General features: G+C 38.3%; 1 protein-coding gene across 7 annotated transcripts; it reads right to left on the bottom strand.

The window, feature by feature from the left end:
- Nucleotides 1–654: 654 nt before the first annotated feature.
- On the bottom strand, nt 655–20381 carry LOC137277660 (PHD finger protein 20-like). 7 transcript variants are annotated; one of them, XM_067809504.1, is made up of 18 exons: nt 20289–20381; nt 17149–17456; nt 16400–16568; nt 15922–16003; nt 15337–15419; nt 13399–13453; nt 11781–11837; nt 10083–10231; nt 7194–7341; nt 6506–6646; nt 6010–6204; nt 5457–5609; nt 4713–4918; nt 3971–4070; nt 3476–3671; nt 2061–2664; nt 1567–1705; nt 655–1053 (listed from the first exon to the last, which is right to left on the bottom strand). In XM_067809504.1, exons 1-18 carry the CDS (start codon nt 20322–20324, stop codon nt 875–877), a joined length of 3000 nt encoding a protein of 999 aa, XP_067665605.1. In that variant the 5' UTR covers nt 20325–20381; the 3' UTR covers nt 655–874. The 7 variants fall into 7 exon arrangements, with proteins under 7 accessions (XP_067665605.1, XP_067665607.1, XP_067665608.1 ...); XM_067809506.1 differs by having other exon boundaries at nt 10083–10228; nt 20289–20347; XM_067809507.1 differs by having other exon boundaries at nt 4713–4915; nt 20289–20345.
- Between the last annotated feature and the right edge of the window lie 1174 nt (nt 20382–21555).

Genomic DNA, 21555 nt, shown 5'->3' with positions numbered 1-21555 from the left:
TTGTCAACGTGCCTCTCAAACTGGAAATAAGATTCACTGAGTGGACAGATACACAGGCGGAACCTGCATGCTTGATGTTCACAAGCTATCCTACGGTTTTCACAATACTGCCGGACCTCCTTGGCCTGACAGTTGGTAGCGATGGACCAATCGTTGTGGGTCAAACGTTTCAAACGAATCGAGTTCTTTTGTGGATTTCTTGGTAGGTGTAATAGAGTGGGGTGAACAGGATGAGAGTTTTCATGCCGTTAACCTAAGAATGAACAATCCGTTTCAAAGGGTGGATCAGTAATGGTATGGAGTGGGATCACTGACACTTACAGAACACATCCATATGTTATTCAAGGTCAGTACGACCGTTAGAGCATGCAAAGGCGGGTGCTACCATATTGTTTTACATCTCTTTCAGCTAAATACAAGCAATATCACAGAAGGGAAAACAAGAAATTGGCCTTACACATTTATCCTTGTGGGGAATGAAACTTAATTTTTCACATGACTGGTGAATGCTTTAACCAGAAACTACACCATTAGAAGCAGAGAACATCCTTTGGTAATGTACAGGAGTTCTGAAATACATGAATACCTCTCTGGTAGAGAATGTGAATAGGAAACAAAATCAATATCTCCTTTATGCAAGAATAATGACTTCAAAACATTTTTGATGTTTATTTTTTGTACCTAAGTCGCAAAACATCTAGTGCTTCATTATTGAAGCAACAGAAGTATATTGAACAAATACAAGCCACACATTTCTTAATGAACAAATACAAATAACACTTTTCTCTTGTTCCAATGTGTACTTCTTGTCTTGATGAGAACATGTGGATGTGAGGGGCAAGACACTCTGGACTAAGAAGCTGTCTCACTTTGCTTAATGGTAGGCAGCCATGGACTTAACCTTGCCCAGGTCCCTGATGAGTGAATGCAGGGATTTCTTGAGACCTGGTACATCTCCAAGGATGGACTTGGCTGGTGCTGGTGTTGTCTGAGCCTGGTTCGACTGAGACAATGGCTGTGGTGCATGCTGGGCTGAATCAGCCTTCTCCATTGCTGAAAAACAGGAATGTTTGTATGCTGTAGCATGGGAACTTGTCACAGATGGTGGAGAGGAGAGATTAGGATTATACAACACATAACCTAATCATTATTAATTTATCTATAACTGCTACTTCAATCCAATGATAGATAATGATATTCTAAAAGTTTTGTTTGTGGCCCATCTTAGGTAGATCACCTGAGAGTTCAAACAGTGAAGCTGTAGTATATAGACTGAAAGTCAAGAGTAACTTGCAATTTCCTTGGTGTTAGTAATCAAAGTAGTGAGCTCAAAAATATTCAAATACTTGTCAAACACTACACAGGAACCATTCTCATTTCAACTGTCTCATAGGTGGGGAGATTGTTTGCACTTGCAGCCTTGAAGCCAAAAAGTCACATGTTGGCTATTTCTGAGACTGAAATGATATTGATGGAAAAACATCATGGTCTCTCTTAAGGAAGTTAACACTATGTTTCATATCATAACGAGGGGCATGTCATTCCCCACTAGTCATATTGCTTTACCTTCTATCTGATCCTCTATCAGGTCAAGACGGTCACTAAGCCCAGCCTGGACTCTGACAATATGCAGCAGGAGTTCCCGCTGACATTCCTCAAACTCAATTTCTTCATCCAGAACATCTTCCTTCTCTGACTCTGGTAGCTGTCATATAGTGACAATGGAGACATGTGAATAATTCTAGCAACTCCTAGATTATTACAAGACATCAGGCAACTCGCAGAAACCTGAATGAAGTTGACCTGTTTTATTTGTCCTTAAACCTATGGAATTTTGGAGTTTCTGCCTACCATTCCAGAGCATGAAAATGCGGGTCAGTCAAAAGCCTTTACTAACACATACACCTTCTCTTTGGAGCATTACACTTGACACAAGATACAAGTACAATCAAACTCCACTGTGTCACAGTGACAAGGACAGATATAATTAGATCATGTTATCCATGGTGTGGATAAATTGGATAAAGATGCCGCAAATTTTCAATACAAAGTACTCTTACCTCAACTTTGACTTTAAACTGTTCCATCTTAACTTCACTTGCCATGTCTGATTTTTCCAAATTGTCACAAGATGGCAATGTCTGGCTGTCGTCTGCTGCTAAAGTAGCAGATGGCCCTGAAGGGAGACAACTGATGTAACCTACAGATGACTCTGAGGCAGTCATGGTAGAGGTATCACTGTCATTGTCACCCATGGATATGTCAAAGGATTTTTCATCAGACCGATCTAGACTACTCCCAGAGAGATCTAATGAAGCTTGACAACCCATGGACTTGGACAAAGGGCTTTCTTGCTCTGCTACATTGGGCTTCTCTCTTTCAGCATTGTCAGTATCAAGAGAAAATGTTACCACAGTTGATGTGTCACGACTTTTGTTAGTTGTCTCTTTTGAAAGTTCATGTTTTGAGATGTTGGACTCAGAAACATCTGGGGCATCAGTGGTCATTGGGTCAATGGCATCAGACTGGGTCACTGTTGTCACTGTAGTAGTTTCCGTAGTATATGAAGCTGTAGTTGTTGTTGCAGCTGCTGCAACTCTTGCTTTTTTTCTCTTCTCTTCACAAATTCGCCTCCAGGTGCGCATCTCAGGGGGATTTTCATTGCTTAAATCAAAGTCATCCATCAAAACTAATACAGTAAAATAATGGAAAATCATCACTACCCAAAACTGTTAGAGACTATCCATAAAACCCGAATAATTTTGGAGGAACATATATATATGTAATCTTCACCAGTTTTTTCAGGTTTCAATATTAGACAAAAACATTTCTTGCAAAACCCACAAGAAAGTTCATGGGTATTACTCTGCTGGTAATAAGAACTTATCAAGTTTCATGCATTTAGTATATCGCTGAATATATTCCCACGTTCAATATCAACCTTTGATCAAATACCCCATTTTTTTGAGTAATGTGTTTCATTCAACAATTAATAGGGCTGTCAGAGCCAATACATTTTCTGAGTAATATTTAGTCAAAATATTTGTTTTTGAGTTTTGTTTTACAGGGGCGTTTAGAAATATTCCAGCAATATCATGGTGGAGGACACCATAAATGGACTTCACAGAGTACCCAAGTGGGGAGTGGAGCCCGTGTCTGCAGCATGACAAGCAAACACTTTAACAACTGGGCTATTCCACTGCCCAATAATTTAAATTTACATAAATACACCTTTCCTGAGGTCAAAATGTACATACGTTTGCATTTCGTCTGGTAAAATGTCCACAAGTATGCACTTCCAGAATTGAAATGTGCATTATCTCTTTCATAAGATACCTAGAAAACATACCCACAAATCATTACACAAGTAAATATGGCACGGAATACTCACCATGACAACAGCAAGGTTGTAACTCTAATCATACACGTCTTTAAACTTTCCATTAATGTTCTCATTATTGTAGTTGGTACTCACCCAGCAACATGAATCTCTTGCTTGAGTGAGTGTAGCACTGACTTCACGTTGAGGATGTCCCCAATGAGGCTGTTGGTGGCCTTAACTGTTTCCATGTTGTCACTTGACTGCTTGACATCTAAGAAGCTGAATGTTTTAAGGCGTCCAGTTTTGCACCAGTCCTGGTCATGGATGTAGCGCCGACTGTCACGAATTCCTAGTTCGGGGAAATAAACAAGCATGTTCGTAATGTTATCTGCCACAGAATGTGCATTAAAAACCACCACTAATAATCATGCATATGCCAAAACTTCATTAGCCAATGTTAGAGTATAGGAGAATCAATGTTTATAGCACAAGGATCCTTTATGGAACTGGTTCTGGTTTTGAACACAAAACATGTAAGAGGGTTCATTTCTTTCAGTACCTTGAGCTGATCCTGTAAATACACAAACTATCAAGCTGATGACAAGGAAAGAGGAGGATTGTTACCTGAAAACTGCTAATGGGCCTTACCTGGTGGATTTTCGCACACAAAACAGATGTATTTAGACGGCAGAGACTCATACTTGATGCTGAAACAAGTGGCATGTTGCCAGCACAGGCACACATCACACTGAAACACAAAGAAAGACATTTGGTACCACTGGAGCTCAGTGCCACAGTTAAATAACAACAACGATAACAAAAACTGCTGTCTCCCACAATAGGCCAGATTATGACTGTATTTGCTTATGTAGCTGTGAATAAGTAGAAATTGATATTGAATAATTCATCAAATGGCCTTTAACCTGTAAACACAAGCAAGGGACGTAACTCTGGAGAAAGAAAAAATTGTTAAGCACCAATACATTGATTTATGGCCACATACTTTGCACTGACCTTTCTAGCAAACATTCCTGACAATACTGAACTGGTTCAAATCAATCTATATGACTCAGTATCTTCAATCAGCAGTTGAGCAATAAGTCTCAGACCAACTTTTATACAAGACAGGTGTCAATTTGCTCACTTTTCCTGTTTCCACAAATGATCTTATAGGCACCTTCAATAACTTCTTTATGAAAAGGAATTTCATCATTTGAAGTTAATTTTCATTATGCACCTTGTTGTCAGACACCTTTCTCCAGGATTATGTCCCTCCCTTGTTTCTACAGGTTAAAGGCCTTACTAAGGAATCTGTCCAAGTACAAATGAAAGAACATTCCATCTGCATTCACAAAACACCTCCGTAATGGTCCATGTGTATTCATGATACCTGTATCATCAGACCATTTTCTTCATCATATCCACACACGCAGTTGACCACCTCCTCAGATACCGCCTCATCCTCTGTTTCCTGTAGCGACGATTCCTCCGCCATACTCGTATCCACAACTGCTGGCTTCCCCACTTCTCCCGGGCCAGGTGTCAAAGGAGTGGCTGGGGTCAAAGGTGTTGCCATGGCAACTTTCTCTTCCTCTACTAGCCAGGCAATAAAACAATGCGATTATGGTCAATAAAAGTGCTGAAGGATAAATCATGAAGTGGCATTTAATTTCACCCATGTGGTAATCAAATGATGAGACCATGAAACAAGATACATTATTTTCACTTTTATGGTCAATAAAAATGCTGAAGGCTAAATCATGAAGTAGCATTTATTTTCCCTGCATGTCGTAATCGATGATTGTTGTTACTTTTTCTTCTGAAAATCCTACAGATACACACTTTGTGGCTATATACTTAACATTTTGGTTTAACCCCAACATTGGTAGAGCTTGGCGTTCAGTTGACCATTCATTTCTTTCGTCCAATTACTTATCAAATCAGTTTAAATATATTTAAGGGTGAACGCAACTTGATATGGAACCGATGAGCTATGTCATAGGGTACAATGATCAGTCATTTAAAACATACATGAGACACTGTGCAGCTGAAATCCCCACAGAAGTGATATTGCTTTTCAGAAGTGATTAATGCTACCTCCCCAACTTCAACATCAAAAGGTTCACGTCTTTACCTTCAATAATTTCCTCTTTCTTGATTTCAGCCACTGGTTCTTCCTTCAGAACCTCACTTGCAGAAGAGATGTGGCGTTTACGTTTCACTGAACTAATTTCACCTGGAGTTGTCTTCCCCTTGGAGGACACTGATATATCGCTGTCAGTGGAACCTGCCAATGAGACTGAAACATTCATCACTTGTTTCAGCTACACCACACCATAAAGTCCAAAAGCCACTGGGTGACAAGTCAATTTACACTGTCCTTCAGCATATTTACTAGAATGTTTTACTTCAATAAACACTGCCATGTATACTAAAAAGAATGTAATATGGGATTGTTCATACCTCGATTCATGGGTGGGGGAGTGATGATAAATTTTATGAAGATACGTGTACAACGTGAATGACCCCCATTCCCCTTTTCATTATTCTTGAGCATAATTTCAAAAATATTTTGGTTTTCAGAAAACTCTCTCTCTGAACCCTCATCAATAATGATAATAATCAGAATCACTAATCATCATCAGCAACTACTGTCATCAGTCACCTAATCTACAGATTATACTCACATATGCTGGAGGTCTTGCGCCTCTTGGTCCTTGAGGCTGGAGGCTGAGGAGTGCGGGGCTCTTCTGTGTGATAGTACTTGAAGTGGTAGTCCAGCAGGCTCTCCTTACGGAAGCTCTTGATGCAGCCAGGGATCATACACTTGAACAGGTTGTGATCCGGCTGTATCACAAACTCCTTGGGGGCTAGACCTCCAGCTGCAACGATTAACATGCCAATCAGAAACAAACCATTTTTCTTCTGAAACTGGACAAAATAAGTTATGGATACTGGTATTTATATGACGGATATTTTATGAGCATGTTCATGAATATATACATCATTATTCACGATTGTTCAGTTTATGGGCAATTGTCAGTTTTATGAATCTATGGAAGAATCTTTATTGATAATGTGGTAATCATGAGCTAACAACATGATAATGTGTGGAAACTATCTTGGGTAACAGCATAGTGTCAAAAAGCTTGCAATAGATATAAACAAGGTAAGAACAATCACATTTATCTTTCTCGGTTGACTTGGTTCTCTTGGCTGATACAGCAGGTGCTGACAATGGCGTGTGGAGGTGATCTCCAGAAAGACTGGCGCTGGCCTCCTCAGTCGGCAGAGAAAACGCCCGCTTCTTGCCTCGCTTTTCTGCTGTAAGGAGTTGTTAATAATCTGTTACTACCCCCTGACACCATTTTGCTGTTTTACATCAGTTTCAATTTGAATGCTCTGATATGAATCATTTGTAAGGCGTTTTCTGGTGTAGCCTCTCTGTGATATTGCAGGGCCTAGATTTTCTAAGCTCTCTTAGCACTAAGAACCACACATTAACATTAACTTACGACTATCTTAGCGCTATGAGAGCTTCGAAAATCTTGGCCCTGCAATATCACAGAGAGGCAACACCAGAAAACGCCTTACAAATGATTCATATCAGAGCATTCAAAATATCAAGTAGGTGCTTCTCAAAAGCCTTGAACATCCAAACAGTTCTTTTCTTCAAATGTTGGAATTAATGCCATAACGTAAACCTAAGCATAAAAGTCATCTCTAAAGTCATTGCAATGGTTCTTTACCAAGAACCAGGATTACTTTTATTCTAATTTGGAAATGTTTTCTGACATTTGCCACAGACAGACTGATGTCTGAGCAGATCTAAGTAAATCCCTATTCTTCACATAACAGCTGAAATGCTCACTTTTGACTTCAGGCGTTTCTCCTGCTGCAGATGTGTCTCGTTTTGCCTGCAAGGGACTGATACGTGGTGTGTACAACTTTGTTGGAACCGGACTTGTCTTCACACTGTACCCCTTCCGAGGGCTGCTTTTCAAGCCAAACCCTTTCCTCTGAACATGCATAAAAGTAAACAAATGCTTCATTAAGCACAGCCATAAACAGCTGAATCCACATAGGTCTAGCAATTGCAATGCTGAGAAAACTTGCATACATCATAAATCCTTGTACATACGGAAAACGATAATGTAATGTCCTGAATAAAATTGATACTTATCCTGACTCATGCTTAAACGCTTGTCTCCCTCTTCTATCTGAACTTTTAGATAAAGCTTGAAACCCTTTGAAGTTCCTGTCTTCAAAAGTGGACATAAAATCATACCCACGAGTATCCTCCCTTTCCTCCGTATTTTGGCACCAGTACTAGTCACATGGCCAGCCATATTTGTCACTCTCTTCATAATTTTTGGAGCTCAAACACAAGGATTTGCATGGAAATCCAAGGGACATGAAGGTGGGGTTGGGAGAGTTGACGTGAGACGTGCTACAAGCGGGCCGGATGGTGAATGTCAGAGATGTCCTCTGTGGCAATGTCTCTGAGATAGTAATTTGCAAACACTGTGTCTGATTTCCAAAACAGTATGACTGCTGTAATTGAGTAATTTCCTTGCAAAGTGAGTTAAATGCTACAGCTCTCACTTCATGTGGATTGGAAGCTTGTAGTGGCTTCCTGCTTGTAGTCCTGCTGCTTTATATGCATGCAAATTCATGGTTCTCATCCAGAATGACACCGTCAGTCGTGACATTTCTGCGGAAGCCTCTGTAGACAGCGGAATAAACATATGCTTAAATTTCCACCTCCTTGTCTGTGTCTGTTTTAAATAAATCTAGAGAGCTCTAACTGGACAGAGAGATAAATCCTGCGTATCATGTGGTCTGAGTACTGTAGATAATCCTGGGATGTGAAATTGTCTATCAAATTGTCCTGACAACTGATTTTTAGCAAAAACAATCCAAACGTAACGTAACCCCAGCTGTACCAGGTCACAATTTGTGGTGTTGAACCGAGTTCGCAGAAAATTAAATGCATGAATTTCTGACATTCGAGTTGCCATGGCTAGGACAAGTAAAAATATTGTCTTCTGTGTCTCAAGTTCAAAGGATGCCCGATCTAGTGGTTCATATTTCTCACTAGTGATGTGCTGTACAACAACATTAAGATCCCAATCTGGGACTTTGAATTTCTGTTGTTGATTTGAATGAGCGGTTATGCCTGTAATTCAGGTACTTTGGTCAGTCTGGTGCCTGATGTCTTGGATATAACTGTACTAAGCGCAGCTAGACAGGTTGACATAGTCAATCCTTTTAATCGCCTTGTTTGACTTGGATGACGGACGTAATTTGCTACTTCAGGATGAGATGCTTTCGATGCAGTAAATCCTCTGAGCTTTGCATAAGCTTCAAATCGTTTCCATTTGTCCTCATACAAATTGCGCATAGCTCTGCATTGTACAAAAGTAACTGCTTTTCCCGCCTTTGCCAAATATCCTTCTTTTCTTCCCAACATGTTTTGAAACAATGCATACATGTAACTGGAATATTGTGCGCTTGTCTGGTGTGCAGATGTACACCCTATCTCCCAGTCTGGTAGCTTCATTGTTGAATTTCCGACTTCTTGAATGAGTACGGGAAACCACATTCTCGCTGGCCAATTAGACGCGACCAAAGTGAGTTGAAGAGTTGTTGTTTGTTTAATTTTGCTAGTACTTGAAGTATTAACAAAATGTTGTGGGAATATGTATGCATACAGGCCTTACCCGGAGATGCTGAGGGCATCTGTTGTCCATGCTTGAACATCCTGAACTGGGGAAACAAACGTCCTTATCTGATTGTTGAACTGGCTTGCAAATAGATCTATAAAAGAAGATCCTGTTGCCAGAGTGAACAGCTGAAATGCTTTCTCGGTACAGCATCCACTCTGCTGGAGATGGTTGACTCAATTCACATTGGTCAAATGTAGATTCACAAACCGTTGACGCTGCTGTAAATGTAAACTTCCACTGCATGTCATGTCCTGGGTTGAGGTTAGCAGTCCTAGAAAGCATTGCCAATATTGGAGTTTCAATGGAGAGAGTAGCGCTTGAGATATTCTGGCTTGAATCTTCCTCCATCAATCGTTTGGCATTAAAATACGGTTGAGAGGTGTGATAAACCATATCCCCAGAAACTGTAGATCCTATTTTGGTTGTAATTTACTATAGGCTTTGTTATCTGCATAAACAACCATGGGGCCATCACAATTCCAAATAATACGATGTTCCATTGAAAATGACGACTCTTGAATAGGAATCTTAGGCACTTTCTTGACTGTGGATGTATAGGAATATGCAGATATGCGTCCTGCAGGTCTATGCTGGCTTTGTAATCCTGAGGACGAACAAGGTTGACGGAGTTGTGGAAGGTGAATTCTGCCAGATGTTGATACCTGCAGAATCTGTCATCTGTTGCTGCAAACTTCCTGACAAAAACCTATGCCCCGCGAAGACACAGGAATGATGGAGTAGATTGCTATCTGGGTTGTAAATGAAGTTCTAACGTTGGAAGGGTTGTTTACATCTGTAGATTTCCTGACACGAGAATAATATAGCTGCATTTTGCACAGGGCAAATTCTCATGAACACACCTGAAACTTTCAAAATTATATCCAATTTCAAAATCAATTTTGATCACCATCCAGTGTGGTAGAGTCCTAATCACAATGGCCTGTATAAGAAGGTTTTATAGAGTAGACAGGTAAATAGAGACTTATTTTCCTATCTATGCACTACATGTGTGAATCAAGTTGTTGCCATACCCTGTTTGCTTTGACTTCACTCTTCTGCTGCCTTGGCTTAGCTACCAATCCTGGTGCACTGGTTGACCTCTCCCTCTTGGCCAGGAACGATCCAGCTACAATCAACTTGTGCTTCCGACGTCTTTCAGAAAGACCACTCTTCTCACCTGCTGCACCAATTTAAAAATAGGTTTCATGTCCAAATTGGCAAAGCAATGTCACACTGCAAAAGCAGTAACTGACCCCAATTCTCGTTGGTTTGTTGACAAGCTTAAGGTATTTTTGACCAATTCGTCCTGAATATACTACAGCTTGACAAATATGTGTTATTAGGGCCTACTCCAAATCAACACTGGGATAGAAGCATGGGGTATCTGGCCTTACTTTACCCAGAAATCACAGAAATACACACACAGGGTACATGGGTACTGGGAACTGGGTACTACCTGGGAATCGCATCTTAACACACACAGGGTATTTGGCCCTAAACAGCCTAGGAATACCATCTATTTACCAGCATGGGGAATTTGGTGCTTAACAGCCTAGGAATACCATTTATTTACCAGCGTGGAGTATTTGGTGCTTAACAGCCTAGCAATACCATTTAGTTAATAGCATGGGGTATTAGTCCTAAACTGGCTAGATGTCTTACAGAGATACATTTATAAGCTACTGGGGGCCTAAAAGCTCCATATGACCACAAACACAAATCTCTGGGACCCTTCACATTTCAGGAATCCCTAGAGAGACACAGGCAAGGGCATTTATGACCTACTCTGCAAGAAATGATCCTAAGGTATACAAACAAGAGGAAATGTGGCGAGTGAACATAAAAGTGCTCCAGATAATTTTTCAAGCAATTGGGTATTTACTCCCATGTCTATTTATGTATGAGTAATTGCATGTTTTAAAAAGTAACTAGAATTTTGTTTAAAGAATTGAGTACTTTTACAGAGTTTTTTATCCTTATTGGGTAATTAACACGACTAAATACATAAACACAAATGCTTCTCAATAGGCCTAGGTTTTCAGAAATTCTTGTATTGCCAAATAGTTGGATGCTATTTTCAAACCCTCAACATGGAAGTCACGTGGCTACTACAATAAACTCCGGAGAGTGACTATGGCCAGTACATGTATATATAATCATCACTTAACATTTGCCAATGTTGTTACAGAGTTTGGGCGTCACAACAAATTATCATATGCAAGCCAACTGAGTAAAGTATGCAAGGTATTGTGGCGCAACTGGATTTTATGTGATTCCCATGAGTTTTTTTGTACTCCCTAATTTGTAATTAATTGAGTAAATGTGATTTTCAGTGAGTAAAATATGCAAATACGCGCCTTATCTGGAGCTCTGGGCACCTATTCTGCCCTGGAACAGCTACAGCATAACCAGAATAAGTTAGTCAGTTTCAAAGAAAGGGGGAACATGAAGGCACAGTATTAGCATTGAAATGAAGCTGAGGGATAAAGTTTCTGTGTTAGCAAGTTGGTTAATGGAATTTTTGTCTGTAAAATCTATTTAATAACTACTGATGTATAGGAAACTACATGTGAAACAAAAGTGTCATCTCATGGTTTTTGTCTATAGTTTGATGCCCTGACAACCTGGTAATAAAGGTGATTCTCTGAGGTTGCTATGCATCCACACTATTTGGAGAAGATTTTTCTAAAATTGCCTTTGAATATATGTACATTTGTTAGTGTTCATACCTTTGTCCTTGTTCTCTTGGCTAGTTGATCGTACCTTCTCTGCACTTCGCTTGCGACCTGTCGGTGTGCAATGTGTTTTCATTAGAGGCACAAAGTAGTCTCATAAAACTAGACAAAACAGCACCTTGGTATAAAGGTATGAAAGTGAAAGTTGAAAATGAAAAAACACTGTTTTGTGAAGAAATAGTATACATATTCACTACTTCAAACTTGAAAAGATCACACTGGTCTTCATTAAAACACAATAAAATAGAATACAATAAGACAATAAAGACAACTGAAGTAGCACTATAATGTTGAACTGTGAGAATGGACACTTTCATACACGTTTTGTCAGCATGTGATAACTGGACAATATTGCTATAACTTTTGTCTAATTAAAGTAACAGAAACACCTCCAAGAAAGACTCTACTTGATACATTCCACTGTAGAACTTTGACATCATGAAAACCTGCAATGATTGCTAGAAACACATCCTAAGCTTCACACAATACATAAAATAAACGTCTAACAAACAAACACACAGGAAAAAGTTTCACAAAACCATAGTTAATAGTATGTGCATTGTCAACAGAACACACACACTTACACTAAGAACCTAATTTTGAATGTTGATCACAGGAGAAAAAAATCAATTAACATTATTCTTCTTGACCTATTTCTAGCATTTGTAAATAATATTACTGATTATATATTTGGAAAAAAATGTCGTTACAATACATTTAGCTTGACCAAGCTAACATTAATATCTCCTATAAACCTCTCCAGCAGTTTAACTGCAGGTGCAACTTTTTTCTAAGTCTCAGTGCTGTAACCTGTGACAGATAGCTAATGTGTATCAACACCACTGTCAGAGGGACAAAGGGAAGTTACTCTCATATACTGTTGCCCCTGACAGACCACTAAAGATTTTACACCTATGGAAGCAGCTGTAAAATATATCATGTAGGGAATGGACATAAAGAATATTGTCAAATTTGTGAAATATAATTTGCATAAAAGGGGAAAGGAAAGGATAAACCACTTTTAGTGCATATCAAAATTAGATTTTAGGAATAAGGCTGACTGATAACTCTGCTGAGGGTTAGTAATTAATCATGCTATCAGCACCAGAACTTTAATGCTTAACTATGGATGTATTGCAAAGCTTATGAAGGCAACATTAACTAAAGCACCTATAATTAACTTTTTACAATCCATTTTTTGTAAAAAAGATTTGAAACAAAACACTAAAGATTCATGCAGGTTCCGATCAATGTGGAAACGGATGGCAACAAGTGAAAGTGATTTCAGGTGAAAATCAGCTAATGGTCTAGGGGCCACAAGCCCTCAAAAGGATCAATTTAATCTCATGTAAATTGGCGGATTTGCAGAAAATTGCCATTCCTGAAACAAAGATACACAGGCCTGTGCCCTTACGACTTTTACCCCATGGTATTGAATAACAAAACAACTTGGATCCGGTATGATGAATGCTGAAATCAGTACAACTGTAAGAGGAAAAGTTACAGTGGAATTTGATTGGAAAACACCATATTCCCTCCCATTAAGTATACACATAATCCTTGGCATCTGACTGCAATGACAATGGTACTGCAACTTCTGACAAGCACCTACCTTCACTGGAACGACGCCCTCTGCGTACTTCTTTAGGTATTATGGTCATTCTGCCCTGCAAGAAATCACTCCCTCACTCACTACATGCTCTTAAAAACTTTTGACTAATTCAAATTTGTGAAATATAATTTGCATAAAAGGGGAAAGGAAAGGATAAACCACTAAGACTAATGTCTTGCTCTACACTCAAAATGGATAACTGTGTAAAATTGATTACCTCTCATGACCCTCTCTTCCTCTATACTCAAAATGGATAACAGTGTAAAATAAACTTTCTCTTTTCAAACATGACTTCTCTTGTTCTACATTTAAAATGGAGAGCCTTGTAAACTTATGACTCTTGCTCAACCTTCAAAATGAGGAGCTTTGTAGACATATGACTCTCTTGCTAAACCATAACAAAACGGACAATTTTGTGAACATATTTCTTTACAATTAAAATGCAGAACCTTGTCAACATGACTATTTTGCTCTACCCTCAAAATGGAGATTTTATAAACTAATGACCCTATTTTGCTTTACCCTCAAATGGAGAAACTTTGTTGTCTAAAAATAGAACCATATATGTGAAATATATTTTTTCTGTGTTTATGTAACATTTGCTTACATTACAATCTGATGAAATGAAAAAGCCAAACAACATAAACTGTGAAATATACAAACATCAATCTTTATTGTACACCCAACAACCAATTATCAGCTGGTGAACCATGTTAAAACTTTATTACTTTTCTTCCATCTTAAATGAGTGAGGAGTTTGGTTTTATGCCGCTTTTAGCAATATGTCAGCAATATCACGGTGGTTCTTCCATCTTAAACATGGTGTCACTTGCAAGACCTCCCCTGGTAGTTAACACCAGTCAGTGGTCTAAAGTGTACCTTTAGCAAAGAACATGTAGAGACCAGAACTACTGATCATGTTGAGGTGAATATCAGACTGTTATGACTGACATCTACAGGACTACAGTTCGATTGTAATCTCATCCGACACAAGTTGTTATTGACATGCATCTTTCTGTGATCAATAATTATGTACATGTGTGTGTGTTTTCGTCATGTACAGGCCAATATTTGACAATCATGTTTACATGATCAACAAATACAGAAGTAAAAACGAACTTATTACACAAAAATACAGCTCTTTAGGATGTAGCCAGATGACACTGGGATTCTTGGATTATGAGTGAGAGGTGAGTGGCTTATCCACAAGGGCCGTGTGGTTCAGTTTCATGAGCAATCACCGATCCACACACTAATGATCACCACTGGAACACAACTGATGGTGTCTGAGCCAAAGTGCATGTTTATGCATACGCCAGTGTACATGGATGGTCTTACTTTCCAGCTACATGATGATAGCATGTATACTGTTCATGTTAATGCAGAAACCTGACGCTTTTCATGCAAAAAACACACAAATAATACTTTGCATCTGTGTTTTACATGCATAGATTCTGATCTCCTGAATTTTAAAAGGTACCTTAAAAGATCAACATATAAAAAAAGAACACATTTTGAAATGATTCAGGATTATAATGACCATGCAAAAGATTTGGACCACATTTCCACAATTTTATTTCTGCACACACTCAACAAAACTGTCTGTAAATAATCAAGTCTTGACCGGATGACGTGATTAATAATATGAGCAATGACAGACAGGGTATGCTGACACTCAATCAACCAATGGAGTGACAATTAAAGGCTACGTCAGAGCTCCTGTTCTGGAATCCCAAGGGGAGGCAAGAAAGGTCCTGAGGACAATTTAGCTTGGATATCAAACAAGGCACAGAGTCAGCATGTACACACGAGACACATTATCACATTTTGAAAACCACTGATAACTATTATGGTTTAGGTATAGGTAGGGACGTTTCTGAAGTTGACAAGAAAGGTATATCCTTTCTCACAGTATCCATAGATCAGATGGATAGTTACCTGATGCTTATCGGAGAACGGCTTCACATTAATCGGTTGAACGGTCTTTTGAAAGCCATCATAGAAAACTACTTCCAAGTTGCCTGGAAATACATCAACATTTCAATAACACAAGTCAATTGTGATTAAGCACAAAATGGTGCTAGAAGGAAACAAATGTCAACAAATGCCTCATTAGAAACTGATCCAGTAGTGAGCGAGTATGGTTTCATGAGGCTTTTAGCAATTCTTCAGCAATATCATAGCAAGTGAACACCAGAAATGGGCTTCACACATTGTAATCATCTCAGGAACCAAATCAGGACATACAGCAGGATGAGGAATCACTTTATCCATGAAGCTACCCCACGGCCTGCTGATCCAATAAGTAGCTCTTAATAGGATGAGGACCAATTCCCATGTGCTACTGGTCAAAGACGTCCTTCCTTGTGCAATTCCCAAAAGCCCTGGTACAGAGTTTAGTAATTGAAAAATTCCAGGATTCAAATATGTGACAGTGTCAAGGGACACAACTCTTCACAATAAATTTCAATGCAAAGATCACTGAGTTCCCTCAACCCCTGTACAAAACTTAAACATACTGACCATTGGGATTAATGCTGCTGATCTTTGCAGGGTACATCTTGCAGTCAGTCCATTTGGCCAGTATCTTTTCTCCAACTCGGAACTAAATCAACAAAACATGAAAATGAACAAGACTCTTTTTAGAAGACATCCTTAGTGGGACAAAGTAATTTCAGGTTTCCAAAAACATCATAGAAAAGAAAGTCAAGGCTAGCTATAAAACAATCCTAATCCCACGAAAACACTTAAGAAACCATAACACATAGTCACTTTATATATTTACATTACTAGTCCTTTATGTCATTGAAAGTATTAGACAAAAAGGAGATCCTAAGGTACTTTTTGCCACAGCATTTGTGTATTCCCCTTCCTAATTCTGAACACAGGTCAAGCTGAAGACTTATTTATGAATGGTAAACACATAAAGTTCCTGCTCAAGCCATAACACTGATGTGGACACAGATACTCAACCAAGATGGCTGTTGAAGGATGTACTTACATCTCTCATCTTCTTCTTGCCCCTTTCTTTGCGCTCTGAGTGTCGCGTAAGTGGTCGGATACCTTCACTTGTCATGACAGTCCATTCATCGTATCTTTGGTTCCAGCCCTCAAAGTGGATCAGTACAGTTTTGTCTTCCTCATCAATATCCATAATCTTAGCTGGGTACCTGTCAACCAACATCAAGAGAATATAGCAGACCTTCCTCACTGGGATTCCTCTGCACCCTGATGTACTGGACAGACAGACAATTGCAGTCAGAGGTACAGATAAGTTGAGTATCTGAGTAAATTACACATATTTTTGTGAAATATTTATGGGAAATTCCTTTTAAGTCTTATGTGTACAAGAACCCTTGAATTTGTTTAAAAACTTCGAACATGTAATCTTAGATGTGTACAAACAAAAATGTCATATCTTAGCTTGTGTACTGGTGGATAGATAAAATATATAACTGAGGTATTCTGAGAGGGTCTATTTCAGGTACATGGCAACACTGTGATCTTTCTTATCATTCCTCATAGTACAGATCAAATACAAATAAAAAAACGTTAACATTTAAACTATAACATAGAGTCAAAATTAATGGAAAATGGCAAAGTACCCAATCGAGTTTGAGTGAGGTGAGTACAGTTTATTTAGTTACTCAAAGGAAAATTTGGATACCCAGCTAAGAAAACTCAATGGCCCCCAAAGTTATCTGCACCTCTGGCATATCCCTCAGTGATGAGAGAGAGGTTTCTACTCACCAGTTATTAAGGAAATCCATTGCCTCCACCCTCTCCCCTTTCTTCCAAACTATACCGGGGCGCACTGGGAAGCCAGAGTTTTTTCCTGGAGTCACATCTTTCTTGACAGGGGTGGATGGCAATGATGTGACACCTGTGGTAGGGGTGTTGGGAACAGTCAAGGAGTTCTCCCGATCTGTAGACACTGCGCTCTCAGTCTCTTCAGTCTCGTTGTTAGTGGAGTTGGAATCTTCAGAGTGATGGAAGGGAGAGTGGGCTTCACTGGTGTTCATAGTTGTCTCCCCTTCCTCTGCTGTGTCTGTCATCTCCTACAATATGTATAACAACAAACCTTACTTCCACCAGACACTACTTGAGTGATATCATGCTGCAGCTCACCTGATTTAACATTCTAGGGGTGAAGACAAGCAAATAATTTTGTAGAGAAAATAAAACACCAAAGAATTTTAGATACTTTTGTTTAATCTAATAGGTTTTCAGAACAATATGTGAAACACTTTCAAGGACATCACCAAATCACACTGAACAGCAATATTTTCCTGATTTTTGATTCAATTGAACTCAAAGTGAACAAGGCTACAGTTCAAATGTTTGTTAAGGGTGTCACAGGGCACCCAAAAGATAACATAGATGTGCCTTTGTGAAATTAAGTGTTCTCATACCTTTTCTTGATCAGATTATACTTAAAACATCACAGCAATTATGTCATTTCAATTCACCGTAATAAAAAAACCTAACCCTAATGTAAACATCACAGCAATTACGTCATTTCAATTCTATGTGTACTAAATCAGTAAACACAATGTAAACATGGCAACAATCATGTCATTTCAATTCAATGTGTAATAAATCAGTAAATATAATGTAAACATCGCAACAATTTTATCATGTCAATTCAATGTGTAATAAATCAGTAAACATAACGTAAACCTATAAAACTGATAACTGGATTTCCTGAACACTATTGAAACTGTAGGAAACGTCAGAAGTGTTTTGGTGGCCCGGGACTCATAATCAAACCAACAAACTTATCAGCCGAAATCAATTTCCTCTTATGGGCACTGGCATTGAAAATGGTCATGCCCATGTTAAACTGAGACTGAGAGTGCCATTGATAAGCAGTACTATGGGGTGCAAAAATTGGGTTTGAATCATCTGAGTTGGTGAAACATGTCACTTTGATTTTATCATATCATTACGATAACAATTATAGTTGTGGCAACAGGACACATACAATTTTTTAATCTGTAAAATTTCAGTGTTATTACATAATTTGGGCACTATTTCAATCTGTCTGAACTATTCCTCTCTTATTGACGGTAATGCACTGATTGTAATAAAATACATGGGATGGAGAGGACTGACTAATCAGCACTTCACAAAAACTCAAACCCCAAGACCTGACAGATGTATAGTTGTAATATCAACATGAAGATGTTACTGTAATATTCATAAAACAGTTGTTAACATATTTTGCAAAACAATAAAACAAGCAGTTGTAACATGTCCTGAAAAGTGTCTAAAATGTTACTTTCATGAGGGAACAGCTTCCACTAGGATTGTTCTGAAATATTCTAAGCAAATGATACTGGAGTCTAGATAAGACAATCCAGTGACTGACATACATCCATCATGTTTATGGATTCATGGTACGCTATGTGATAGGTCTTTCCATATACAGAAATTATTTCTGACCTAAAAACGCAAAGTAAACAGCTAAAACATCGTTTTCCCTTCTGCATCTTTTTTTCTGACATATTTTATCACAATAATTTTAAACGTCATTGACTACATTTGAAAAATTTAAAAGGAGTCTGTTCAAACTCTGGCTAAACATGCTAAAGTAGTCTGCCCCCTCATTGTATTGCGGTACTTGACATGTCACTAAACAGCTAAAACATCTTCTTCCCTTCGGCATTTTTTTTTTCTGAATATTTTATCATAATAATTTTAAACTTCATTAACTACATTTAAAAAATGTAAAAGGCATCTGTTCAAACAGACATGTCACTAACCCAAAATGAAATTCTGAACTTATGAGGCCTATTTTATTGTAAAATCCTATTAACATGACACTTGATCAACACATATGTGAAAATAATATTTTTTTTAACTTTGATAGTGTGATGGCGAAAGCCATTAGACAAACAGAGCCAATTAACATTTATCAAAAGAGAGAACTCCATCGTATCGTGGTAAACAACAAAATTCATTCCCTATGAAATAAATATAGCTCATGACGTCACTTCCGCTATATTTTTGGCAACAAGGATATGCAGACAATGTAGTACAGATGAAGTGGGAAGGGTTAAATATGAAACGTAATTATATTATAGCAGGTATTTCATGGATGGGGGTCAGACAGATTCCAGAGTTTAATGTTAATAGTTCATCTGGATAAAACTTACGGGGATTTGATACATCCTGCCGGTTATAAAAAAGTAAACAAGCCACTGACGTTAGGCTGTCGACTTCTACATACAAAAATCACCTCTAAGAAGCGTGTCTAGCACGTAAAACCTGAATTACTGAATGCCGTGATACGAGGTCTGAGTATACACAAAATAATATCTGTGACATCTGTTAATATTGTTAAATGTATGTGGCAGCTAAGCATGTTATTGGTCATGACTGGGAAGCTTTATCTCTGTATCGTATATTGATTGTAATGTTACATTTTGCTAAGGTATTTACAGAGAATACAAAATGCAAAATTATCTACAATCATGATAATAAAATGTCCAGGCGACAAGAAGAAATTGTTACAATCCGTATTCGCTTCCTGTCTTTAAAATACCTCTTTTCTACACAAGTGATGTCGGGTTTCATTAGCGCGCTTTATTTCTCGTTTCGAAGGGTCAAATAAATATGGAAAAACATTCCCTGCAGTCAGATAATATATTGATTGGAAAAACACAATTAATGATCCTCAAAACATTATTGCGTATGTTGTTGGTCCAGTCGAAATCAGGTCATGCACGAGTCACGTCCGCGGGAAAATACACGCGGGGTGACTTGTATGCACTATCATTCACGGTCTATACTCGACATAGCTTCAAATAAATATTCAAACCACTGTGGTGCGGATCAACAAAAGTGAGAAAAAAATATTTCCTTACGACATTCATAGTCATATTTACCTGTTCAGATGTCATTCCCGTTTCGGACGACGCCATATTAGAACTTGGGTGATTATAAAACTGGGACTTCAGGATTTATTCAGTAAAAACATTACTCATTTCTAAAAATAAAAGTTCTCAATGTGTGCGAACTGACGCATATCGCTAAGCATCACGTGTAACGTAATATCTAATGCAACCACATTCCAGTAATTATTTTGATGACTAAAGACATTAAGACATTCCTGACACCATAGGCAAATGAGACCATTGTTTTATTGTTTTGATATATAGTCTCTCTCTCTCTCTCTCTCTCTCTCTCTCTCTCTCTCTCTGTGTGTGTGTGTGTGTGTGTGTGTGTGTGTATTTGTTTGTATGTTTGTACAGATCCTCGAACCCTGTTTTCCCAGACTGCTAAAACTAAATTTCATATTTACCCTTATAGTGAGCATGGAAAAGGCGTCAGGCGTCAATAAATTGATAACAGTTTGTTATGGTCATTACTTGGAAAAAAGAGTTCCCCATAGGAGGAAAGTTCTTTGGACGAAATCGCGCCTTGTTAATTCTGAATTATCTTTTTTTTCTTTTCGGATGCTTTGCGGTCACGGTTGGTGCGTAGGTATCATAGGTATTTTGGCTTCCCATTCGTACTCCTGTTTTATTGTTCCGGAGTAGTATATATATCTGACACCAACGTGAAAGATCACTCAGTCACTGTTCTCAACTACTTAATGAAACACTTTGCCACTATCAAGAAATAGCTAGACAGCTATTTTTATTTTATTATTATTTTTATTATTATTGGATATTTATATAGCGCACACACATCTATGCAACTATTGCTTGCTCAAGGCGCTGGTATTTGTTTCCCTTGATCATTGGATGTCCGTCTCAGCGTCACATCGTATTATCAATCTCAACACCTTGGGGAGTATACAATGCATTCAGTTTTTAATTTATGCATTCAAAATATAACGAAATGATTAAGATTATCATGTTTACATTGTTTCCTTGTTTTTTACTGTTTGGTGTCCACAAATTCATGAGCCATGTCTGCAGACTGCAATGCATTTATGTCTCTAACTGAAATAACGACAGGTGATGTCGTCATACACTGATTAATATGGATGAATGACCACATGTATACTAGGGATCATGAACAAAATATATTAAAATGTGTATCACGGACGTACTCACATATTACGTCTTTGTTCAAACTATATACTGTTTCGGTAACTTCAGTAAAGTAATTAACTGGAGAAAGTATTTCCGTTGATCTACTAGTTTT

The sequence above is a fragment of the Haliotis asinina genome, chromosome 3 (genome assembly GCF_037392515.1).
Source record: "Haliotis asinina isolate JCU_RB_2024 chromosome 3, JCU_Hal_asi_v2, whole genome shotgun sequence".
Classification (NCBI taxonomy): domain Eukaryota; kingdom Metazoa; phylum Mollusca; class Gastropoda; order Lepetellida; family Haliotidae; genus Haliotis; species Haliotis asinina.
The sequence above is the reverse complement of the archived record's forward strand: the minus strand, read 5'-3'. Positions and strand labels throughout refer to the sequence as shown.